The 18,367-nt window shown below is 43.1% G+C and overlaps 2 protein-coding genes across 2 annotated transcripts; one reads left to right on the top strand and one right to left on the bottom strand.

Moving 5' to 3' along the window:
* The first annotated feature begins 1,522 nt into the window (after positions 1–1,522).
* On the top strand, positions 1,523–14,759 carry ankrd28a (ankyrin repeat domain 28a). Its single transcript, XM_085395508.1, has 29 exons — positions 1,523–2,124; positions 3,817–3,900; positions 4,609–4,687; positions 6,083–6,153; positions 6,648–6,848; positions 6,931–7,018; positions 7,127–7,269; positions 7,378–7,485; positions 7,568–7,672; positions 8,167–8,245; positions 8,416–8,530; positions 8,710–8,792; positions 8,874–8,937; positions 9,136–9,204; positions 9,361–9,501; positions 9,631–9,742; positions 9,842–9,868; positions 10,391–10,465; positions 10,761–10,962; positions 11,047–11,134; positions 11,266–11,383; positions 11,496–11,715; positions 11,825–11,912; positions 12,000–12,083; positions 12,199–12,347; positions 12,450–12,532; positions 13,002–13,084; positions 13,177–13,268; positions 13,357–14,759. Exons 1-29 carry the CDS (start codon positions 1,969–1,971, stop codon positions 13,653–13,655), a joined length of 3,306 nt encoding a protein of 1,101 aa, XP_085251634.1. The 5' UTR covers positions 1,523–1,968; the 3' UTR covers positions 13,656–14,759.
* Positions 14,604–18,095, bottom strand: LOC146643996 (biotinidase-like). The gene is made up of 6 exons (XM_085395509.1): positions 17,685–18,095; positions 17,106–17,255; positions 16,187–16,338; positions 15,725–15,902; positions 15,080–15,628; positions 14,604–14,992 (listed from the first exon to the last, which is right to left on the bottom strand). The coding sequence occupies exons 1-6, from the start codon at positions 17,898–17,900 to the stop codon at positions 14,720–14,722; spliced, it is 1,518 nt and encodes a 505-aa protein (XP_085251635.1). The 5' UTR covers positions 17,901–18,095; the 3' UTR covers positions 14,604–14,719.
* Positions 18,096–18,367: the final 272 nt, after the last annotated feature.

Here is an 18,367-nt window from a genome sequence, read left to right as displayed (position 1 = left end):
TCGGGCTGCTCTGCTTAGAGTTTCCCCAGTGCTAGCAAGTGGGATAGACAAAACGCTGGTTGTTTACATGCTTTGCTTCGTGAAAATCATTCTTTGTTTGTGCTTTTGATGCAAATCTGTAATGGCAGAGTGATTACTGTAGGAAAAAAGAAATTGTATGTTGTGTTTCATATTATGTTTCTAAATGCTAAAACCATTAGACTTAAAATTTAGGCCTGCACAAAGGCTCTTTCTAAATGAATCGCTCTCTCTCATTTGCCTTGCGCCGTCCCTCCCACTGAGTTAATAGGGATGTGTGGCTTGGCAAGATTGCTCTTTTTAGGATCTGCGTTGAATATGAAGGAGACACACACACACACACACACACACACACACACACACACACACACACACACACACACACACACACACACACACACAGTATTGCACGCACAGACTGGTCTTGTTAGCTACCCTCACATTCTCTGGCAAAGCCATTTGGTTCCAGTTTTATAATGAGGAGATGGGAACTTCTAAAGCTATACCACCAGTACACCAAAGAGGACAGGGGCACACACACAAACTAAAACAACAACAATGTGGTATTCATTTTCTTTGATTCTTCAGCATACAAAATGAAAGGGGACTTCTATTGTAGCACCAGTTTTATAAAATGCAGATAATTTACACCCCATTTAGCTAAAAACAGCACTACATTTAAGTGTGTATGTGTATTTGTTGTTGTTGTTGTTGCTTTTAACAATCTATGTTGAATATAGCTTTTAAGATGCCTGAAGATGCCTGGCCAGTTAACAAAATATGAGCAGCCTTTGACATTATTACTTTAATGTGCAATAACAGACACAGGAGTTTTATTACATCGGTACTTAATGATAAGGCAAAGGGTAGACTGAGTCAGGTAGAGTTGTAAACAAGCAGGGATCTGGACCGAGCTCAAACGTCCAACAAACAGCATGGTTTCTGTTCCTTGAGAGGGAAGCTTTTACTCTAAAAGCATTATTAGACTTTCGCTTTTGTTCTTACAGTTAAAACAGTGGAAGTATTGTCATACTCGTTAGCTGGACAGTCAGGATAAGCCCTGACCAGGAAGTGACCTGGTTACAGTGACGCATCAAATAGCTGTCCTTTGTCCCAGTAAATCTTACTTCTCTCGTCACTCTTTTTATAACTTGATTCTCTTTTATCTGCTCTTCTTTTTTTCCACTGTCAACTTACACAGCTGTTCTGTAGTGCTCCAGGTACCTGCCTACAATCATCCCCTCCCATTCCCACTCCTTTTCTTTTTATTTCTCTCTGTCTCTCACCCCTTTTATCTCTACTCCCCTTTCCCTCCCTTCTCTTTCTCTTCCCTGGCTCTCTTTTTCTCTCTCCTCTCCCCTCCCCCTCCTTTCCCTCTCCTATCCCTCTCTTCTTTTGAAAGAGCTGGCTTCAGCAGTCTGCCTGAAATGAGCGATGCATACCCACACATACATTAGGTGCTGCTGCCCCCTCCCACGTTTATGCTAATCTGTGTGTGTGCGCACGCGTGTGTGTTTGCATCAGTTGCGTATGTGCTCCTGGCTGCAGCACAGCAGCGAGGATATGTAGCTTCCTGTGCGCAGCTCATTCTGCCGCATGCCTCTTACTGCCACCATTACGCAAAGGAATTCCCTGCCGTCTCCGCTACTGCCGCTCACAGAGTGTGAGTGTGGAGACGAGAGAGGAGGAGGAGGAGGATAAAAAGACATGCCGCAAAGCAACACTGACAGATAGAGGACAGAGCCGGATTTCAGAGTGGTTTTTTTTCTGCGAAGATGTGCAGCGCTTGTTTACGAGGAAAACACTATGTGTGCGGGATTTACTGCTGACCTTTGTGCCGCTGAATTGTGCACATATGTGAGAAGGAACACTCTGTATTCATGTGCGTGAGTGACAGAGCGTGTGTGTGAGTGAGTGAGTGATTGTGTGGCGTGTGAATGTTTGTTCCCGATGCGGTCTGAGCGGGCTAGCCGTGTGTGTATTGTGGTACTGGAGGAGGTAGAGGAGGATGAGTCCTGCTCTTCATCCCCACCTCCACGGCCCAAATCATCCCCAGACCGCAGATCCCATCATGCCTCTCGAAAGGTAGTCGCTGAGGATGACAAGGTGAGATGGGACTGTTTGCTGAATCTCTAAATTGCTGGTTTTAATGAGGGTACCATCTACAGTTTTGTGTGTAAATGACAGCATTAACTAGGATTTAAGGTAGACCACTGCACTTTTTAGTTCTGGTCTGATGTTTATACCTGTACTGTTTCATGTGCCATTCTATAAAAATACAGTGCACTTTCAGCACATGGTTTGTGCCACTAAATATAGCGCTAGTATTGTCCTGCCACATGAGAACTGCTCTGGTTTGTATAGATTAAAAGCAAGCCCTGGTCTTTGTAGTCTCCGCTGTTGGATGTATAAAGGGCAAGCTTTCTGCTGGAACATGCTAATAAGTCTTTTCAACTTATGATGACTGCTCTTTGAAGCATGCACTGAAGAGGGTGAAGCCAAAGAAGATGTGCCGGCTGTGATGACAGGGTTTATGCATGGGGACCTCCTTCAGTCACTTACATTAGCTTAGTGGTCATCATTGTAATAGGCAAGAGATGGATGCCGGCATGCTAGACAGCCCTACTTATTTTTAGTTTGGAGGTAATGAGAGCAGGTTGGGGAAAACAGAAGAAGGCTGAAGTGTTTGTTGTAGTGCTTATTAACACTAGATCGTACTAAGTATAGACTGAACAGCAGTGTTTGACCATGACGAGCCACTCTAGCAAAAAAGGTTTGTCAGTAAGAGACATGGAGCCTCAGTAGACATACTTGATAGGTTGCAAAAGAGCAAACGGCAGCATTTGAAGATTAGAGCCTCGCCAAAATCAGCACCATCATATTAGCGTTAGGCACTTTCACTACTGTTGCAGCAAATGAAAAACACTTTTTTATTTATAGGTTTTGAAAGAAGGAAGCTGCAATTAGAGAACAGTAGCATTAATTTAAAATTTCTACATTGCTCAAATCTTGGTAACAAAGATGAGGCTCACTAGGGGAGTCTTTAAGGCGATTTATTATAATACCAAATGTCTGCTGTGCTGCATGAGTTTTGTTATTTTTCTCTATCAAACACAGAAACAGTTAAATCTCAGAGATGACAAATTACCCTTTTATTATGAATTCATCACTTCTGAAAGCCGAAAGCAGTTTTAAAATAAAGGCTGATGCAAGGAAAAGGAGGATGCTGTTTTTGTCTTAATCTTACTTTTATCATGACTGCAGGGCATCGCTGGCTACAAATCCTGCTCAGTATGCTGTCAACCTCATGGCAGCTGTTTACATTTATGACCGTGAGCATAGATTAAACGGAGGCTAAAGATAAACCATGTGCCTGTCATTCATTCACAGTTTCTTTCTTGAGGAGGACCTTGTATAACTTGTTTAAATTTAGGAAATGTACTCAAAATTCTTCTTTATTCATAAATGTATTTTATTCATTTTTATTTTATTCTATATTTACATTTTATTTACTTTCTGTTGCAGCACAACGTGGCAAGAATGCTCAGGATTAACCCAGATTTGAACAGTTTTGTGCCAAAACAGCCACTCATAAACAAATAGGTGATATACAGCCATATGTGACCTATGGCTCTGTCCCAGCCTGGGATTATACTCTGTGTGTGTGCAAGACTCTTCCGTCTGAAACACTCATAACTCTCTCTGATAACACACTTGTCAGCATAGAAAATTACTGCCTTTCCAATAGTGCTATACGCTGGCATTTCTCATCATTCTTTCTTTTTTTAATCTCTATAGCCATCTCTGTTGAGAGCCATCTTCAATGTGGACCCAGATGAAGTTCGCGCCCTCATATTCAAGAAAGAAGATGTCAACATTCAGGTAAATCACACACTTTTGTTGCTTCAGGTCGTTTAGTTTTAGAATAATTTACACAAACACATTAGCATTGCCTTTCACTGCCACAGGGCACATAAACAACAGCGAGGGGAGCAGCAGGCAGCCGGCAGCCCACAGCTGATCTGGGTTTATCGATTGGCTGGCGGAGTGCTTTTTTGGCAGCTTTCTGTATTCTGCATCCTATGTAGCTGCCAGCCAGACAGGACATATGAACTGTTTGTAACACTCTAACCTTTCAGATGAGAAAGGACACGACCTTCACTGGCTCTCTCCTTTTTCCCCAATTTCATTCAGTCTGTGTCCCAGTCTTCCTGAGCGTGTTTTTCCAGTGTGATTTCTGTGGTTCTATAATGGTGGGGTCATAACACCAGCTCTCCCTGGAGCCAGCTACACTAGCCCAGGCCTATTCCAGTCACATGAGATTTGTTTATAGCCCCACCTCACTGATTGGTCTCAGTTGTACTGAAAGGGCGAGATGTGTGTTGAAGTGATGAAGTGAAGTGAAGAATAAAAGGGAAACGATGATAGATATTTTTACTGAATGGCACTTCCTGTGGTCTGCAACACTGTAAGGTCTATTGATTCTGTTCTGGCATGCAGCAAATGATGTCACAGCTCAGGATGTGTGTCCTGAACGAGAAGTGAAACCTATTTTTTACTGATTGTTTTTGTTTCGTAACGTCCTCCCAGGACAACGAGAAGCGGACCCCGCTGCATGCTGCAGCTTACCTGGGAGATGCTGAGATCATTGAACTTCTCATCCTCTCAGGTAAACATTACACCCCAGCTCACCTGTTAAGCTAATCATCCATCCATTCGCGTATCCTTTTCAGGGTCGCGGGGGGCGCTGGAGCCTATCCCAGCTGTCATAGGGCGAGAGGCGGGGTACACCCTGGACAGGTCGCCAGTCTGTCGCAGGGCCAACACACAGGGACAGACAACCATTCGCACTCACATTCACACCAATTAACCTATCCCCAGAAGCTGCATGTCTTTGGGCGGTGAGAGGAAGCCGGAGTACCCGGAGGGAACCCACGCAAACACGGGGAGAACATGCAAACTCCACACAGAAAGACCGGCCTGATGGTGGAATTGAACTCAGGACCTTCTTGCTGTGCGGCAACAGTGCTAACCACCGTGCCACCGTGCTGCTGTTAAGCCAATCATTTGATTTCATTTCTACCTAATTATGGACCTCTAGTTATAATGCCTGGGTGGATGGAGAAATACAGTTATGTCTGTATCCTCATTACCTCTTCTGTATGTTTATATCCCTTCACTCAAACTGTAGTATTTTTTAGGCACAAGTCTTAAAAGCGTTATTTACATCATGCTGATTGCTCGGTAAGATACTCAAAGCAATACTGAATAATTAGCTGTTCTCTCCTTATTAAAATGTGCAATTTGTAAGAGCCTCGTGGGAGTGTCCTCCCAAGAGGGACGCTTTTCTTTCCAAGCTTCTTAGACTATGATGACCTGGATGACTGAGAACCTTCACAGACAACTTTTTTTTTTGTATTTCATTAATGCCATGTTACTCTTTTCCCCCCTGTAGTTCCCTACTTCCATACAGCTCAGTGCATTTTAAACTGGAATAAAAGCCTGACTGTTTGTCATCTCTTTTATCATAACATGCAGTTTCTCAGTAATTTCCATGCTGTGCTCACTGCTCAGTTACCGTCTCATGGTGACTAGTGACCGCTCTTGTGATCTGTCAACAATCTGATACGAGTGTTTTTTTGGCTTCATTTTCTGTGAAGTAAGCTGAGCACATCAGTGGGAGGAGCTTACACTTAAACGCCTGAGTGTAAGCATACGTGTAACACGAGTGAGTAGGGTGCTGTAGTGCGCGAATAAATGTGAGACTGTGTGTGCATTCAGTGTTTCTCAATGAAGAGCAAGTAACAGGTGCAGCTGCAGGGCTATTTTAACACACGGGTCGTGCCAAAAGGGGATCATGGGCATTTTATATCTTCCAGCCACTGTTGGCTCATCCTCCTTCTCATAAAATCCTTTTTTATTTATTTTTTTTACAAGATATTTTTTAAGATATTTAGCTCTTCCCCTCCTTTTTGTACATTCTGCGATTCTGCGTATGCCACTATGTGACTGCTCTGACATCTCCTTTTTCTTACCCTGTCTCACTCTCTTCTTCTCACTCAAGGAGCCCGAGTTAATGCCAAAGATAACAAGTGGTTAACTCCTCTTCACCGAGCTGTGGCTTCTTGTAGTGAGGTAACACATTACACAAACACACATGCAAATGTGACCTCTGGGGAATCCGCTACAACTTTGACCCTGTCACAAGTAATGGTAAACAAATCCTTTTTTAAGGGAGATTTCGCAAACACTTTCTGCTTAGAATATCTTTTAGCTGCTTTACTGACAAGGTTTCGAGAAAGGTCTGTCGTGATAAAGTTAAGAGAATCTTTCCCAGAATCTGGCCTTAAAGGGGCAAATGGAAATAACCCCTGTGTTATGGCTTTGTGTTTGATAAACGTCAAAATGTCTGCCTATTCTTCTTAGTCCTGGGCGACATGCCCAAACTAACATAGTCCCTTGTGTAGTTTCTACTTTCCAGCATTTTGATTTCAGGATGAAAGCCCTCTATGAATAGAATATGAACTTTCTAAACACCCACACAGCCACCTGTAAACCTTGGTGCTTACATTCTTAGAGCACTGAGACTGTTTTCCAGTAGACCTTATGTTTGCTCACTCTTTATTCAGGATGCTGTGGCAGTGTTACTAAAGCACAGTGCGGATGTGAATGCTCGTGACAAGAACTGGCAGACGCCGCTCCATGTAGCAGCTAGCAATAAGGCGGTACGCTGTGCTGAGGCTTTGGTCCCGTTGCTAAGCAATGTCAACGTATCTGATCGGGCGGGACGCACTGCCCTGCACCACGCTGCCTTCAGTGGACATGTAGAGGTCAGTCTTTCTTCACTCCCACACACACAGATACAGAGGTGACTACACATCAGCTCCTTGTCAATCTGATTCTGTGTGTCAGATGGTGAAGTTGCTGCTGTCAAGAGGAGCCAACATTAATGCGTTTGATAAGAAGGACAGGAGAGCCATCCACTGGGCAGCCTACATGGGTAAGAGTGTTCATAGTGGTCATAGTGTTGATGTGAATGGGAGATGCTGGCATGTAGTTCTTGACAGAAGTGAATTTGACTCATCTCTTTCTCACTTCTCTGTATTAGGTCACCTGGAGGTAGTGAAGTTCTTGGTTGCCAGTGGAGCTGAGGTGGACTGTAAGGACAAGAAGGCTTATACCCCACTGCATGCAGCTGCCTCCAGTGGCATGAGCAGCACAGTGCACTACCTGCTGAGCCTCGGGGTTAACGTCAGTACAGACATACTGACAGTGTCCTTAAAATGCCGTCTGTGTCACCAAAATTTCTTACTGTAGTTAGTAATGGTTAAATTGAAAATGTTGTTCCTCTGTGCATAGGTAAATGAGGCTAATGCCTATGGCAACACACCACTCCATTTGGCTTGTTACAATGGACAGGATGTGGTTGTCGGTGAGCTGATCAAGGCAGGAGCCAGTGTTAACCAGGTGTGTGCGCATCACTCTCTGCCACGTTGCATGTGCATAGTAATTGTGTGTTTAATCCTGTTACTTGGTCCCCTGGCTTCAGGTGAACGAGAGGGGCTTCTCTGCCCTCCACTTTGCTTCCTCCTCACGCCAGGGGGCGCTGTGCCAGGAGCTGCTGTTGGCCCATGGGGCTCACATCAACTTGCAGGTAATGTTAACATGCAGTTAAAAAAGCTGAAACTAGAAATTCATCCAAGGGAGAGTATTTGCTTTCCAAAGAAGGAAGTATGTGCATAATGCTCCTATGTCTATGTATTAAAAAAGGATAAATTTTATCTTGTATGTCCTCAGTGTTTACTAGTATGCATCCTGCTCAGAATTTAGTTGAAAGCTAGAGGGACTGTGTTTTTAGCACTTTGGTAGCAGTGATGGAAACTGATATTGGGTCCCTACAGCAACAAGGTGCAAGGCCATATGGATGATGGAGGGGGAGGGAGACTCCCTAAGGCAGCAAGCTGCTCAAGCATTTTGTGTGTGTGGGTGGTCCACAGTGGCGTCTGTGATAGCTTCTGTTCATTTTATCTTTCTAACACTTCTGAGTTAGACTCATAGTTGAATAGCTGATGTTTTAATTATTTCATATTTGTAATATGTACATTTTGCAATAATAAATGTCTCTTTCTCTGCCTTCTCTCTCTTCAGAGTAAAGATGGGAAGACTCCCCTGCACATGGCAGCTACACATGGAAGGTTCTCCTGCTCTCAGGCTCTTATTCAAAATGGTGAGAGCCCTCGCCCAGTGCTGTCTGTCTCATGCATGGATTCAAATTAGTTTGGATCTCAGAGTGTGCTGTATGCCGCATATGTTGCACAATATGCTCTTTTTTTTTCTTGAGATTGCTCCGGCTTTTTTAATGGAAAATATAATTCTATCTGATTTATGTGGGTGTAGGAGCTGAAATTGATTGTGAGGACAAGAGCAGAAACACTGCCCTTCACATTTCTGCCCGCTATGGCCACGAGCTAATTATTACAGCGCTCATCAAACACGGAGCCAACACAGCCAAGTTAGTAACAACTGACATTCACCATCTGTCTGTCTTCTTGCTTCATGTTATCTGTGCAGTAGTGTTAAAGGATCAGATGCAAGTGAGCAGCTCTAAGCCTGGAAACGGTTAAGTCAGGATAAATAAAATCTTTTTTTTCTGTCATAAAAATGCTTGCATGCAATGGCTTGTCTTTTAAGGAGAGGCATTCACGGGATGTTCCCCCTACACCTGGCAGCTCTCAGCGGCTTCTCAGATTGCTGCAGGAAGCTGCTGTCCTCAGGTACATTAATGCTGACACCATTCAGGCCTGTGGAATCACCCAGTTGACATCCAAATTAATGCAGCTTGCATATTTGTGCAGGGTTTGTCATAGACACTCCCGACGACTTTGGAAGGACCTGTCTACATGCTGCTGCAGCTGGAGGGTGATTGTTTTTGCTTACTGCTTCAGTATTATTAGTTTACTTATTCTCCTGTCATTGTACTCTTTCTTTCTCTTTTCAACAATCTGATACACGTTTTGGTTGAACTGAAAGTTTGTGTATGTACTTTGTAAATGTCATGCAGTTGACTGTTGTACCAGTGAGTGGTACATTAACACAGCTGTCCCCCTCTCCACACAGGAACCTGGAGTGTCTGAACCTGCTGTTAAACATTGGAGCAGACTTTAACAGGAAAGACAACTTTGGCAGGTAAGATAAAATGTGAAAATTGGATTAAGAGTACAGTGCTGGTGTCACAAAGGTGGATGCTAGAAATGGAGTAAAATAAGAGATGGAGACAATGGTAAAGTTTTGACCACATTAAATCTGCGAATAGTGGCTAACTTAATTTATTGATCTTCACAGAGCTCCGCTACACTATGCATCAGCCAACTGTAACTACCAGTGTGTGTTTGCCTTGGTGGGCTCTGGGGCAAGCATCAATGAGCTGGACAAGAGAGGCTGTAGCCCCTTGCACTACGCTGCTGCTGCTGATATTGATGGGAAGTAAGTTCTGCTCTGTGTTCAAAGTGTAAATATTATGTTTTAGAGAATCCCTAATGCCAAGTTTAAAGTGTTTCTTTAAAAGAGATAAAAGAAACACTTTAAACTTACCCTGTCTATTGTCTTTCCCAGATGTGTGGAATACCTTCTGAGGAATGACGCAGATCCAGGTGTGAGAGACAAACAGGGTTATAGTGCTGTGCACTATGCCTCGGCCTACGGACGCACACTCTGCCTGGAGCTGGTGTGTACAGCTGCTGCACTGAATGGGGAAAAATTGGCCATAAAGGCTGATAAATCTGTTTTCTGACACTATATCAAAAAGTCTCTTTGTTTCTTTTAGATGGCAACTGAGACGCCCCTTGATGTGGTAAGAGGAATTTCAGTCTCTCACTGTAGCACCATTGAGCTTTGTGAGGAGCTCCCTCTGTTGTAGTGTAGTGGCTACGACAACTGCTAAACAGATAAAGCTGTGAACCCTCCTCTGGCTTATTATGGCATCAAATTAAAAAGGCTGTTTTTATCTGTATTTTGTACAAAACTAAAATCTGTTTATTTATATATATATATATATATATATATATATATATATATATATATATATATATATATATATATATATATATATATATATATATATATATATATATATATATATATATATATATATATATATATAGATGTACTTTTTGAAATCATGACACATTTCTATGTAAATAAAGCCCTTTTTTCTCATGTTATGTTGTTTTACCTTTTACCTTACCTAATCTTATGCCCTCCTACCTTTTATAGTCTTTCAGTTTTCAACCAATTTTCATCCATCAGTATATGTATTGCACATACTGGCATTTGTGCAAACCTGGATCTGAAATGAGTAATATTGCTGTTTCAGCTAATGGAGACATCAGGAACAGACATGCTGAGTGATTCAGAGAGCCACGCTCCCATTAGTCCACTCCATCTGGCAGTGAGTTTTAAGATTTTTTTCTTTAAAGCATGTTTTCTTTTCTATCTATCTTTGACTCTGCATTCATTAAAGAAGTATTAGTACTTATTTAGGGCTTTTCTATTCTATCTGAACACTCACCCACTCATACAAGCACTTTCTCCTATGCTCAAGCAGTTTTAATGTCACACACTCATCCTTTTGACAGTTAGATAGAGGAGCTGGGTATTGAACCACCAACCTTCAGATTAGTAAGCCACAGCCACCCCATTTAACATAATGTGTGTGTGTGTGTGTGCTTTTTCACTTTGTCCAGGCTTATCATGGACACTGTGGAGCCTTAGAGGTGCTCTTGTCATCCCTGCTTGATGTGGATGTTCGGAGCCCAGAGGGATGCACCCCCCTCATTCTGGCCTGCTCAAGAGGTCATCAGGAGTGTGTGTCTCTGCTGCTGCACCACGGCGCGTCACCCATGACTCGGGATTACATTCACAAACAGACAGCCATACATACTGCAGGTATATAAGCAGGCAGTCGCCTTCCCATCGCGTGAAAAGGGTGAATTTTCTGGCTTTTAAAGTTAAAATTTCATTTTGCTGTAGCTATGAATGGCCACCCAGAGTGCCTGCGCCTGCTGTTGAACAACAATGACCAACACATTGATGTGGATGCACAAGACAGCAACGGACAGTGAGTGTGTGCATGTGTGTTTAAATACATAAATAAAAAAATATATAAATCTTAGGCTACTGTTTTGTGCGATTCAACTGATCACTTAAATATTCTTACTGAGTTGTGCCTGATCTCCACACTGTGTTCAGGACTCCTCTGATGTTGGCAGTGCTGAGCGGACATACAGACTGTGTGTACTCTCTGCTCAGTCAAGGAGCCAGTGTGGAGAATCAGGACCGCTGGGGCAGGACAGCACTACACCGAGGGGTGAGATAGGCACACGTGTCTACTGAGATCGCATATTAAATTTTAATATATGCTTTTTAAAAATTTCTTTTGGTATTTATACTCTCTAGTGTTTTCTGTATGTTTCACATAGGCTGTGACAGGCCAGGAGGAATGTGTAGAGGCCCTTCTCCAGCGGGGAGCCAGCGTGAGTGTAAAGGACATCCGGGGCCGCTCCCCCCTGCACCTGGCATCTGCTTCTGGCCGTGTGGGTGCCCTGGGTGCCCTGCTGCAGGCCACCAACACTTCACACAGTCACACAAACCTCACTGACAGCAAGGGCTACACACCACTGCACTGGGCCTGCTATAACGGTATTGGGACACAACGTGAAATGTTTGAGAACCATGTCAATCTGGGTTTTTTTAAGACACAGCACTGTACTTTCTTCTGTTTTTACATCTGTCTTTCTCTGTTTTCCAGGGTATGACGCATGTGTGGAGGTGTTGTTAGATCAGGAGGTGTTCAGGAAGATTACAGGGAACTCATTCAGCCCACTGCACTGTGCTGTGTAAGGCTCTGTCTGTTTATATCCACGAATGTTTATGAGGATCGATTTGCTCTGAGGGTGTGTGACAGGCTGCGTTGTGTGTTTTAGGATAAACGATAATGAGGGAGTGGCAGAGATGTTAATTGACTCCCTGGGTGCAAATATTGTGAATGCAACTGACTCCAAGGGCAGGTGAGAGATGCAGACTTAAAATCATGCGTGGAGGGATTTTTTTGTTGTTGTTTTTTTGTATTTGTTCTTAGTGAGCAGGAACGTATTTACAATAACTGTATTGATGTTGATGCAGGACTCCTCTTCATGCTGCAGCTTTTTCTGACCATGTGGAGTGCGTTTCCCTTCTTCTGAGCCATGGAGCTCAGGCAAATGTTGTTGACACCCACATGCACAGAACACCACTGATGATGGCAGCTCTAAATGGACAGACCAATGCTGTGGGTCAGTACACTAACTGATACAGGGATAAACTTGTGGAAATAATGGTCCCTGATTTGTTAACCTTTCACTTGTATTAATCTCCACTGTTGTGTTGTGTTACAGAGGTGATGGCGAGCGTTGCTAAGGCAGACTTGGCACTGCAAGATGCAGACAGGAACACAGCATTGCATTTGGCTTGCAGCAAGGTAAAGGCATTTCAGAGACAGGAAATGTTATTTAGTCATTCAGTATTAAAAATGTTGCGATTTTCTTGTGGTCTCAGTGTCTCAGATTTTAAGTTGAAAGTAGTTACCATTCAGATTTTATATTTTTGCAATGTGTGGGACGTGTATGTTTTGGCCCTGGCTCTTGGAACATTTATGTATCACTTTGGACACATCTGGCAGACACATTTAACCACATCATCACATGTTTCACTTGCATCACTAAAAGGCACAATTTGGAGAATGTCATATTATTGTGAACAATAATATTTGCCACACACACGAGCACTGGTCTGTAACTGTCACACAAAGAGCTTTTTAAAGCTTTGCGCGAGATTAACATTTATGTGAAGCTCAGAACGTCATCTCTTTAACATATTGACAAAGGCAGGATTGTTGCACATCTCACGTGGTCACTGCAGATGACTTTGGTACTCTCTGCTCTTCTCAGGGTCACGAGACAAGTGCCTTGTTGATTCTGGAGAAAATCAGCGACAGGAATCTCATTAACTGCACCAACGCTGCTCTGCAGACGTATGTAGAACCTGAAGGTTGCACCTACTGTAAGCAGCAGGATAACCGCCAAAACCCAGTGTGAACTTACTGTAGCACTCTTCTACCTGCAGGCCCTTGCATGTAGCAGCCAAGAAGGGATTGACAGTGGTGGTCCAGGAGCTGCTGGTGAAAGGAGCCAGTGTGTTAGCTGTGGATGAGAATGGTCAGCTTTCATCTCACTGCACTCACACGTACTCTTCAGGTGTAATTCTAATGTGTACTATGAACCCCTTTTCTCCTTTTATTCCCAGGTTACACTCCAGCTTTGGCTTGTGCTCCCAATCGGGATGTAGCTGACTGCTTGGCCCTCATCCTTAACTCAATGATGCCCACCTCGCCCATGGTCACCATAGCAGCTTTGCCCACTCTCTCGCTTACTCAAACAGTCATCAACCACCACCCTATTTCAAACCACATTTCCAAAGGTGTGGCCTTTGATACTCCAGCCCCACTGAGGCCTGACCACGCCTCCTACTGCAGGCCAGAACGTCCGCTGTCCTCTGTTTCTGGAGATGATGAAATGAACGACTCAGATTCAGAAACGTACTGAGGACTAGTGGAACCTCAATACTGGCAGGTTAGCCAGCCACTCAGGAGCCTTAATAGATTACTGACAAAAGCTTGACAGGGCAGTAAATACAAGCAGAGTATTCTTAGGTAAGTCTCTTCAAATCTAAAAATAATCCTCGTCTGAACCACATGCTTGCTTCCTTCAGGTGCATACACAGTGGAAAAGATGCACTAATGTAATAATTTGGTAAAATAAAGAATAATTTGCCACTTTTTTTTCTCCACGGCATCACTGTACGACCAGTAACATGCCCAGCGTCCTTTTCAATTTAAAGCAGTGTTTTTATTTTTATGTTGAACTCTTTCTGTTTGAGGATACTTTCTGGAGTGGTTTTAAAGATTTTTCATTCACATTTACTAATGGAGCATCTGGTGAAGAAAAGCTCAGAGGACTGCTTTTTTTTTCTTTGTTAAGACAGAAACTGAGGGACAATCTTATGGGACCAGCTGAAGAAGCGTTTTCCCTACTGTACTTGAGATTTTATTCAGAGTTCTTTGAGCTTTCACAGCAGCCACTGACTGTCACTCTGGGACACTTATAATGCTGCATTCATGATTAGGATCGACTTCTTGATTCCTAGGAGAGAAAGTCAATATTGAAACCTACGTATTTATTCCAGGTGGAGATTGAATCGTTGAGAGCGGATTGTGACAGCAGGTGGATGTAAGACCAATGTACTGTACAACTGATGAACTGAATGAGCAGCCCAAGGAATGGATAACTTGCAATGCTGTACTTTCTTAATGTTTGTGTTGTGTACAAGAGACAAGAGAAGGTGGCTGTCACTGTGTGTGTGTGTGAGTGTGTGTGAGTGTGTGTGAGAGAGAAACTATCAAATATTGCCTTTTGAGGAATATGCAACATTCAAACAGAGGATGAATGCTACATGGTGAAATGTTTGTATTGTAAAGATTAAGTAACAGATGATTAAAGACATTTGTTTTGGTTTATTTTATAAGACATAAAACAAATGTGTAACAGCTGAAGTTTGGAGCAGTTCTTAACCATAACACTGAACTTTATTTTCCTGATCCCTCCAAATTTCATTCATTATCCAGGTGGTACATTCGTCCATACAGGCAGGCAGTGACCAGGCCACCCTTCGTGTTTGAATGTTTTATGGTCACTCTCATGTCTGCAGCTTTCTCCAGACTCTCGGGCTGCTCCAGGACCAGTCGGCTTGTCAGAATAGATGGGTACACGTATTTGGTGTCAAAGTTCCCCTCCAACAGGAAGTCCATTTTAGACTCTGCTTCTTCCACTTCCTGTCCACAAGAGCTCTGATCCAACCCTCCACAACGGACTACTGCACAAACCTGTAGATATTTAACATGTGGCAAATAAAAATAGTGAGTTGTCAGTTTTAACCTTTTTAGAAATATTAAAATTCATGTGATTCTTGCCTGCAGTGCGTAACGTCCGTTGACTGTGTGTATTCCTGCAAATGCGCCGAGAGCATAGAGCTCTTTATGGTCTTGCAGTAACCACCTGTACTGCAGGCGGCAGCAGAAAGTGCCGTTGCACACTTTAACGTCACCTTGTGTCTCATTTAAGAGGACAAATGTAAATGTGTCATACATCATAGAGGAGATGAAGGTGGGGTAGGAGGGAGGAGGAGGGTCATCACAGTTGTCTTGGTAGCAGTATCCAGAGTCTGTAGCCACTGATATTGTTGACTCACCACCACCAGCCTCAACCTCAGGTGGCTCCAAAACTGGCACTCTGGCCACCAGCAGCCTGCCCTCCTCTGGGTCTCCTTTCCTGGCGTGGTGGTAGGTGGCAGAAAAAGGGGTGTAGATGCCACTTCCTGTCATGATGAGCCTGTCATTACGAATGTTGACAGCTAGTAGGGTGACATTGGCACCCAGGCTGAATGCCTGCTGAAACTGGATTGAATCCAGCAGGGGGAGCTGGTTCATCCAGGCTGTTGGAAAGATCAACTGACGCACACCCTAAAAAAAAGGCATAAACAAGAAGTGTTGAATTTCAGAGAAGATTTTAAAATGTTACATATATACTCTGAGTGCATATGTGGTTATATTTTATACCCTCTGCACTAGGAGCACTGTAGGATCGTGAAAGAGGATGTCGAAGCAGATGAAGAGGCCAAACTTCCCAGCAAAAGGAGTGTCAAATGTTATGATTTCCGGTTCTGGAGGTGTGTCACAGGAGGCCTCAAAGTATAGGTTGTGTTTGTGGTAGCGTGCCACCAGAAGACCATCTGACCTGTATGAAAGAAGACATATTTGATTCAGAGTTGTAATAATTACTATACTTGGTAGTTCTTGTAGTAGTTTCTGTTATAGCTATTGAAACAAGAAGTGTTAACTTTGACTCCAGGAAATGTTTGGTGTTTTTGGCACTAGGGTCAATCATTTTTGTGGGAATTGTGGAGAACTGGTCTTTATTTAGGCACAAACACATGCACTCCATCTGTGGAGAGGAGGCCATAGAAAAGAAGTGTTTATTTGTCCGCTCCCTTCATTTTCATTTTAAGAGTTAACATGTACCTGAAAGCCACATTTGTGTTGAACTGCCAGCGCCCATCAGGAGGACAGGTGGAGGAGGGGCTGGTCTTCAGGGGACAGGGTTGCAGGTCGGGCATGTTGGCCACCAGGTAGAGGTTGTTACGACGAGCCATACAGCTCAATCTCTGGAGAACCTTTGAGTCACAAACATAATCAAATATGATGAGATTCAGACACAGTGAGATGTTACATCCAACAGAGTAGATGGGTCAGCTCCCCTGGGGCCCTGAAGATAAGAGTGCCCAGTCAAAGACTATCAAAAGTGCTCTTCCTGTACTTTAAACTGGATTCTCATATTCAGAGTATTACAGTAAAGTGGACAAATTATTAGTTCCACTATATGTTTAAGTCAGCACTCTATCTGGTGAACGTAAGTCTAACTTTATTTATCCTGTATATGTTTTCTTTAGGGCAGCACGGTGGCATGGTGGTTAGCACTGTTGCCTCAAAAAAGAAAAAATCCTGAGTTCCACCATCAGGCCGGGGTCTTTCTATGTGGAGTTTGCATTTTCTCCCCGTGTTTGCGTGGCTTTTCTCTGGGTACACCGGTTTCCTCGCACAGTCCAACGACATGCAGTTAGTGGGGTTGGGTTAATTGGAAACCCAAAATTGCCTATAGGTGTGAGTGCGAATGGCTGTCTGTGTCTATGTGTTAGCCCGGTGACAGACTGGGGACCTGTGCCTGCCTCTTGCCCTAAGACAGCTGGGATAGGCTCCAGCCCCCCTGTGACCCTGAAAAGGATAAGTGGAAAAGAATGGATCGATGGATGTTTTCTTTAGCTTTTACCACTTCAAACATTGGCTCAGTAGTCCATGGTGCTGATCAAGAAAAAAAAACATCACAGCAGTGTTAAGCCTGTGGTGCTTGCCATCACCAAGATTGAAATATATGACTGTGAACCTCAGTGTTGTTGTGTCTTTCTGGCTCCATGCATGGATTCCAGCTCTCCTCCTGAGGGTCAGGAATGGTTTCCAGGTAGCTAGTGATGGATAATCGAGTGAAGTTAAATCCATGAATACCATCTTCTGGAAACACCAGGATCTGGGCCCCCTGAGAGAGACGACAGTGAGAGAGAGGAAGATTCAGTAATCTGTTGCAGTGAAAGTAAACACCTTTATACAGGGGAAGAATCAGTGGTTGTTTACTTAGAAACATAATGCTGATACAATATAAAGAATTTCTTGTTTTAAGTAGTACTAAAGGGTGGACAGCTTTTATACCTATTCTGAAGCAGCAATGACTGCTTCAGTAAAAAGTCTGTTAAAAATTGACTATGACAGATCACAGTTTGACAGTTTTCATAAAAAACAGAAAAATGTGACAAGGTTAAAAGAGGTTGGTCCTGTAAGGCTTCTGAACACTGTTCGTCTTCACTTTCTTCTGCAGTCGACTTAATTTAATTCATTCGTTAATTTGAAGGACATGCCAACAGAATTCTGTAAAGGTCAATGAGTAATACTGTTTTAAATATGTGCATACCTGCTGGGCTGCCCGGGCTGCCTGCTCCTCGTAGATATCCAGGTTTTTCTGCATGTGCTGCAGGGCATCGTGGCGGGACACGGGCACGCGCGGATCTAGGTTCAGGATTACTTTGTGCTCGTACACAGCGGCAACATACCACGAGTCTGGAGTGGAGTCAGTTACACCGACAACAGACGCTAAATAAACACTGACAACAGCTATAACGAACAACATCGTTTCTCCACCGTCAGGCACGACACCTATGTGCTAACACAGACCATAAATAAGCGGTCAGAAGTCTTCCACGAGGCATGATGACTCAGACGATAATTTTCTAGTTAAAAAGTGATAAGAAGCTCCTCGTGCCAAACAGTGTTATATCCCCACAAATAGCCCCTGTTACGCTGCGGTTTATCTCGTGACCTCTTCCCCCCAATTTTTTTCCCAAATAACTTTATTGGCATGTAACCGGACAGAAAAACGTTAAAGAAATATTAAACATTTATGTAACATGTAACTTTAAGACTAAAGTGCAGTTAAAATCTCAATGATAATAAATAACAAAAATTTTAGTACCGAAAAAGAAAAGTTCATCTATGAAATATATAACTATAGTGGTTTAAATAACCAAGTAACCATCCAATAATACTAAATATTACATATATTTATCGTTTACTTTTAGAATATAGAAATGTTTGAAA

The sequence above is a fragment of the Rhamphochromis longiceps genome, linkage group LG22 (genome assembly GCF_057381845.1).
Source record: "Rhamphochromis longiceps isolate RC_006_pf linkage group LG22, R_longiceps_female_GT1.1, whole genome shotgun sequence".
Taxonomy (NCBI): domain Eukaryota; kingdom Metazoa; phylum Chordata; class Actinopteri; order Cichliformes; family Cichlidae; genus Rhamphochromis; species Rhamphochromis longiceps.
This window is presented reverse-complemented; position numbering and strand designations above follow the sequence as displayed.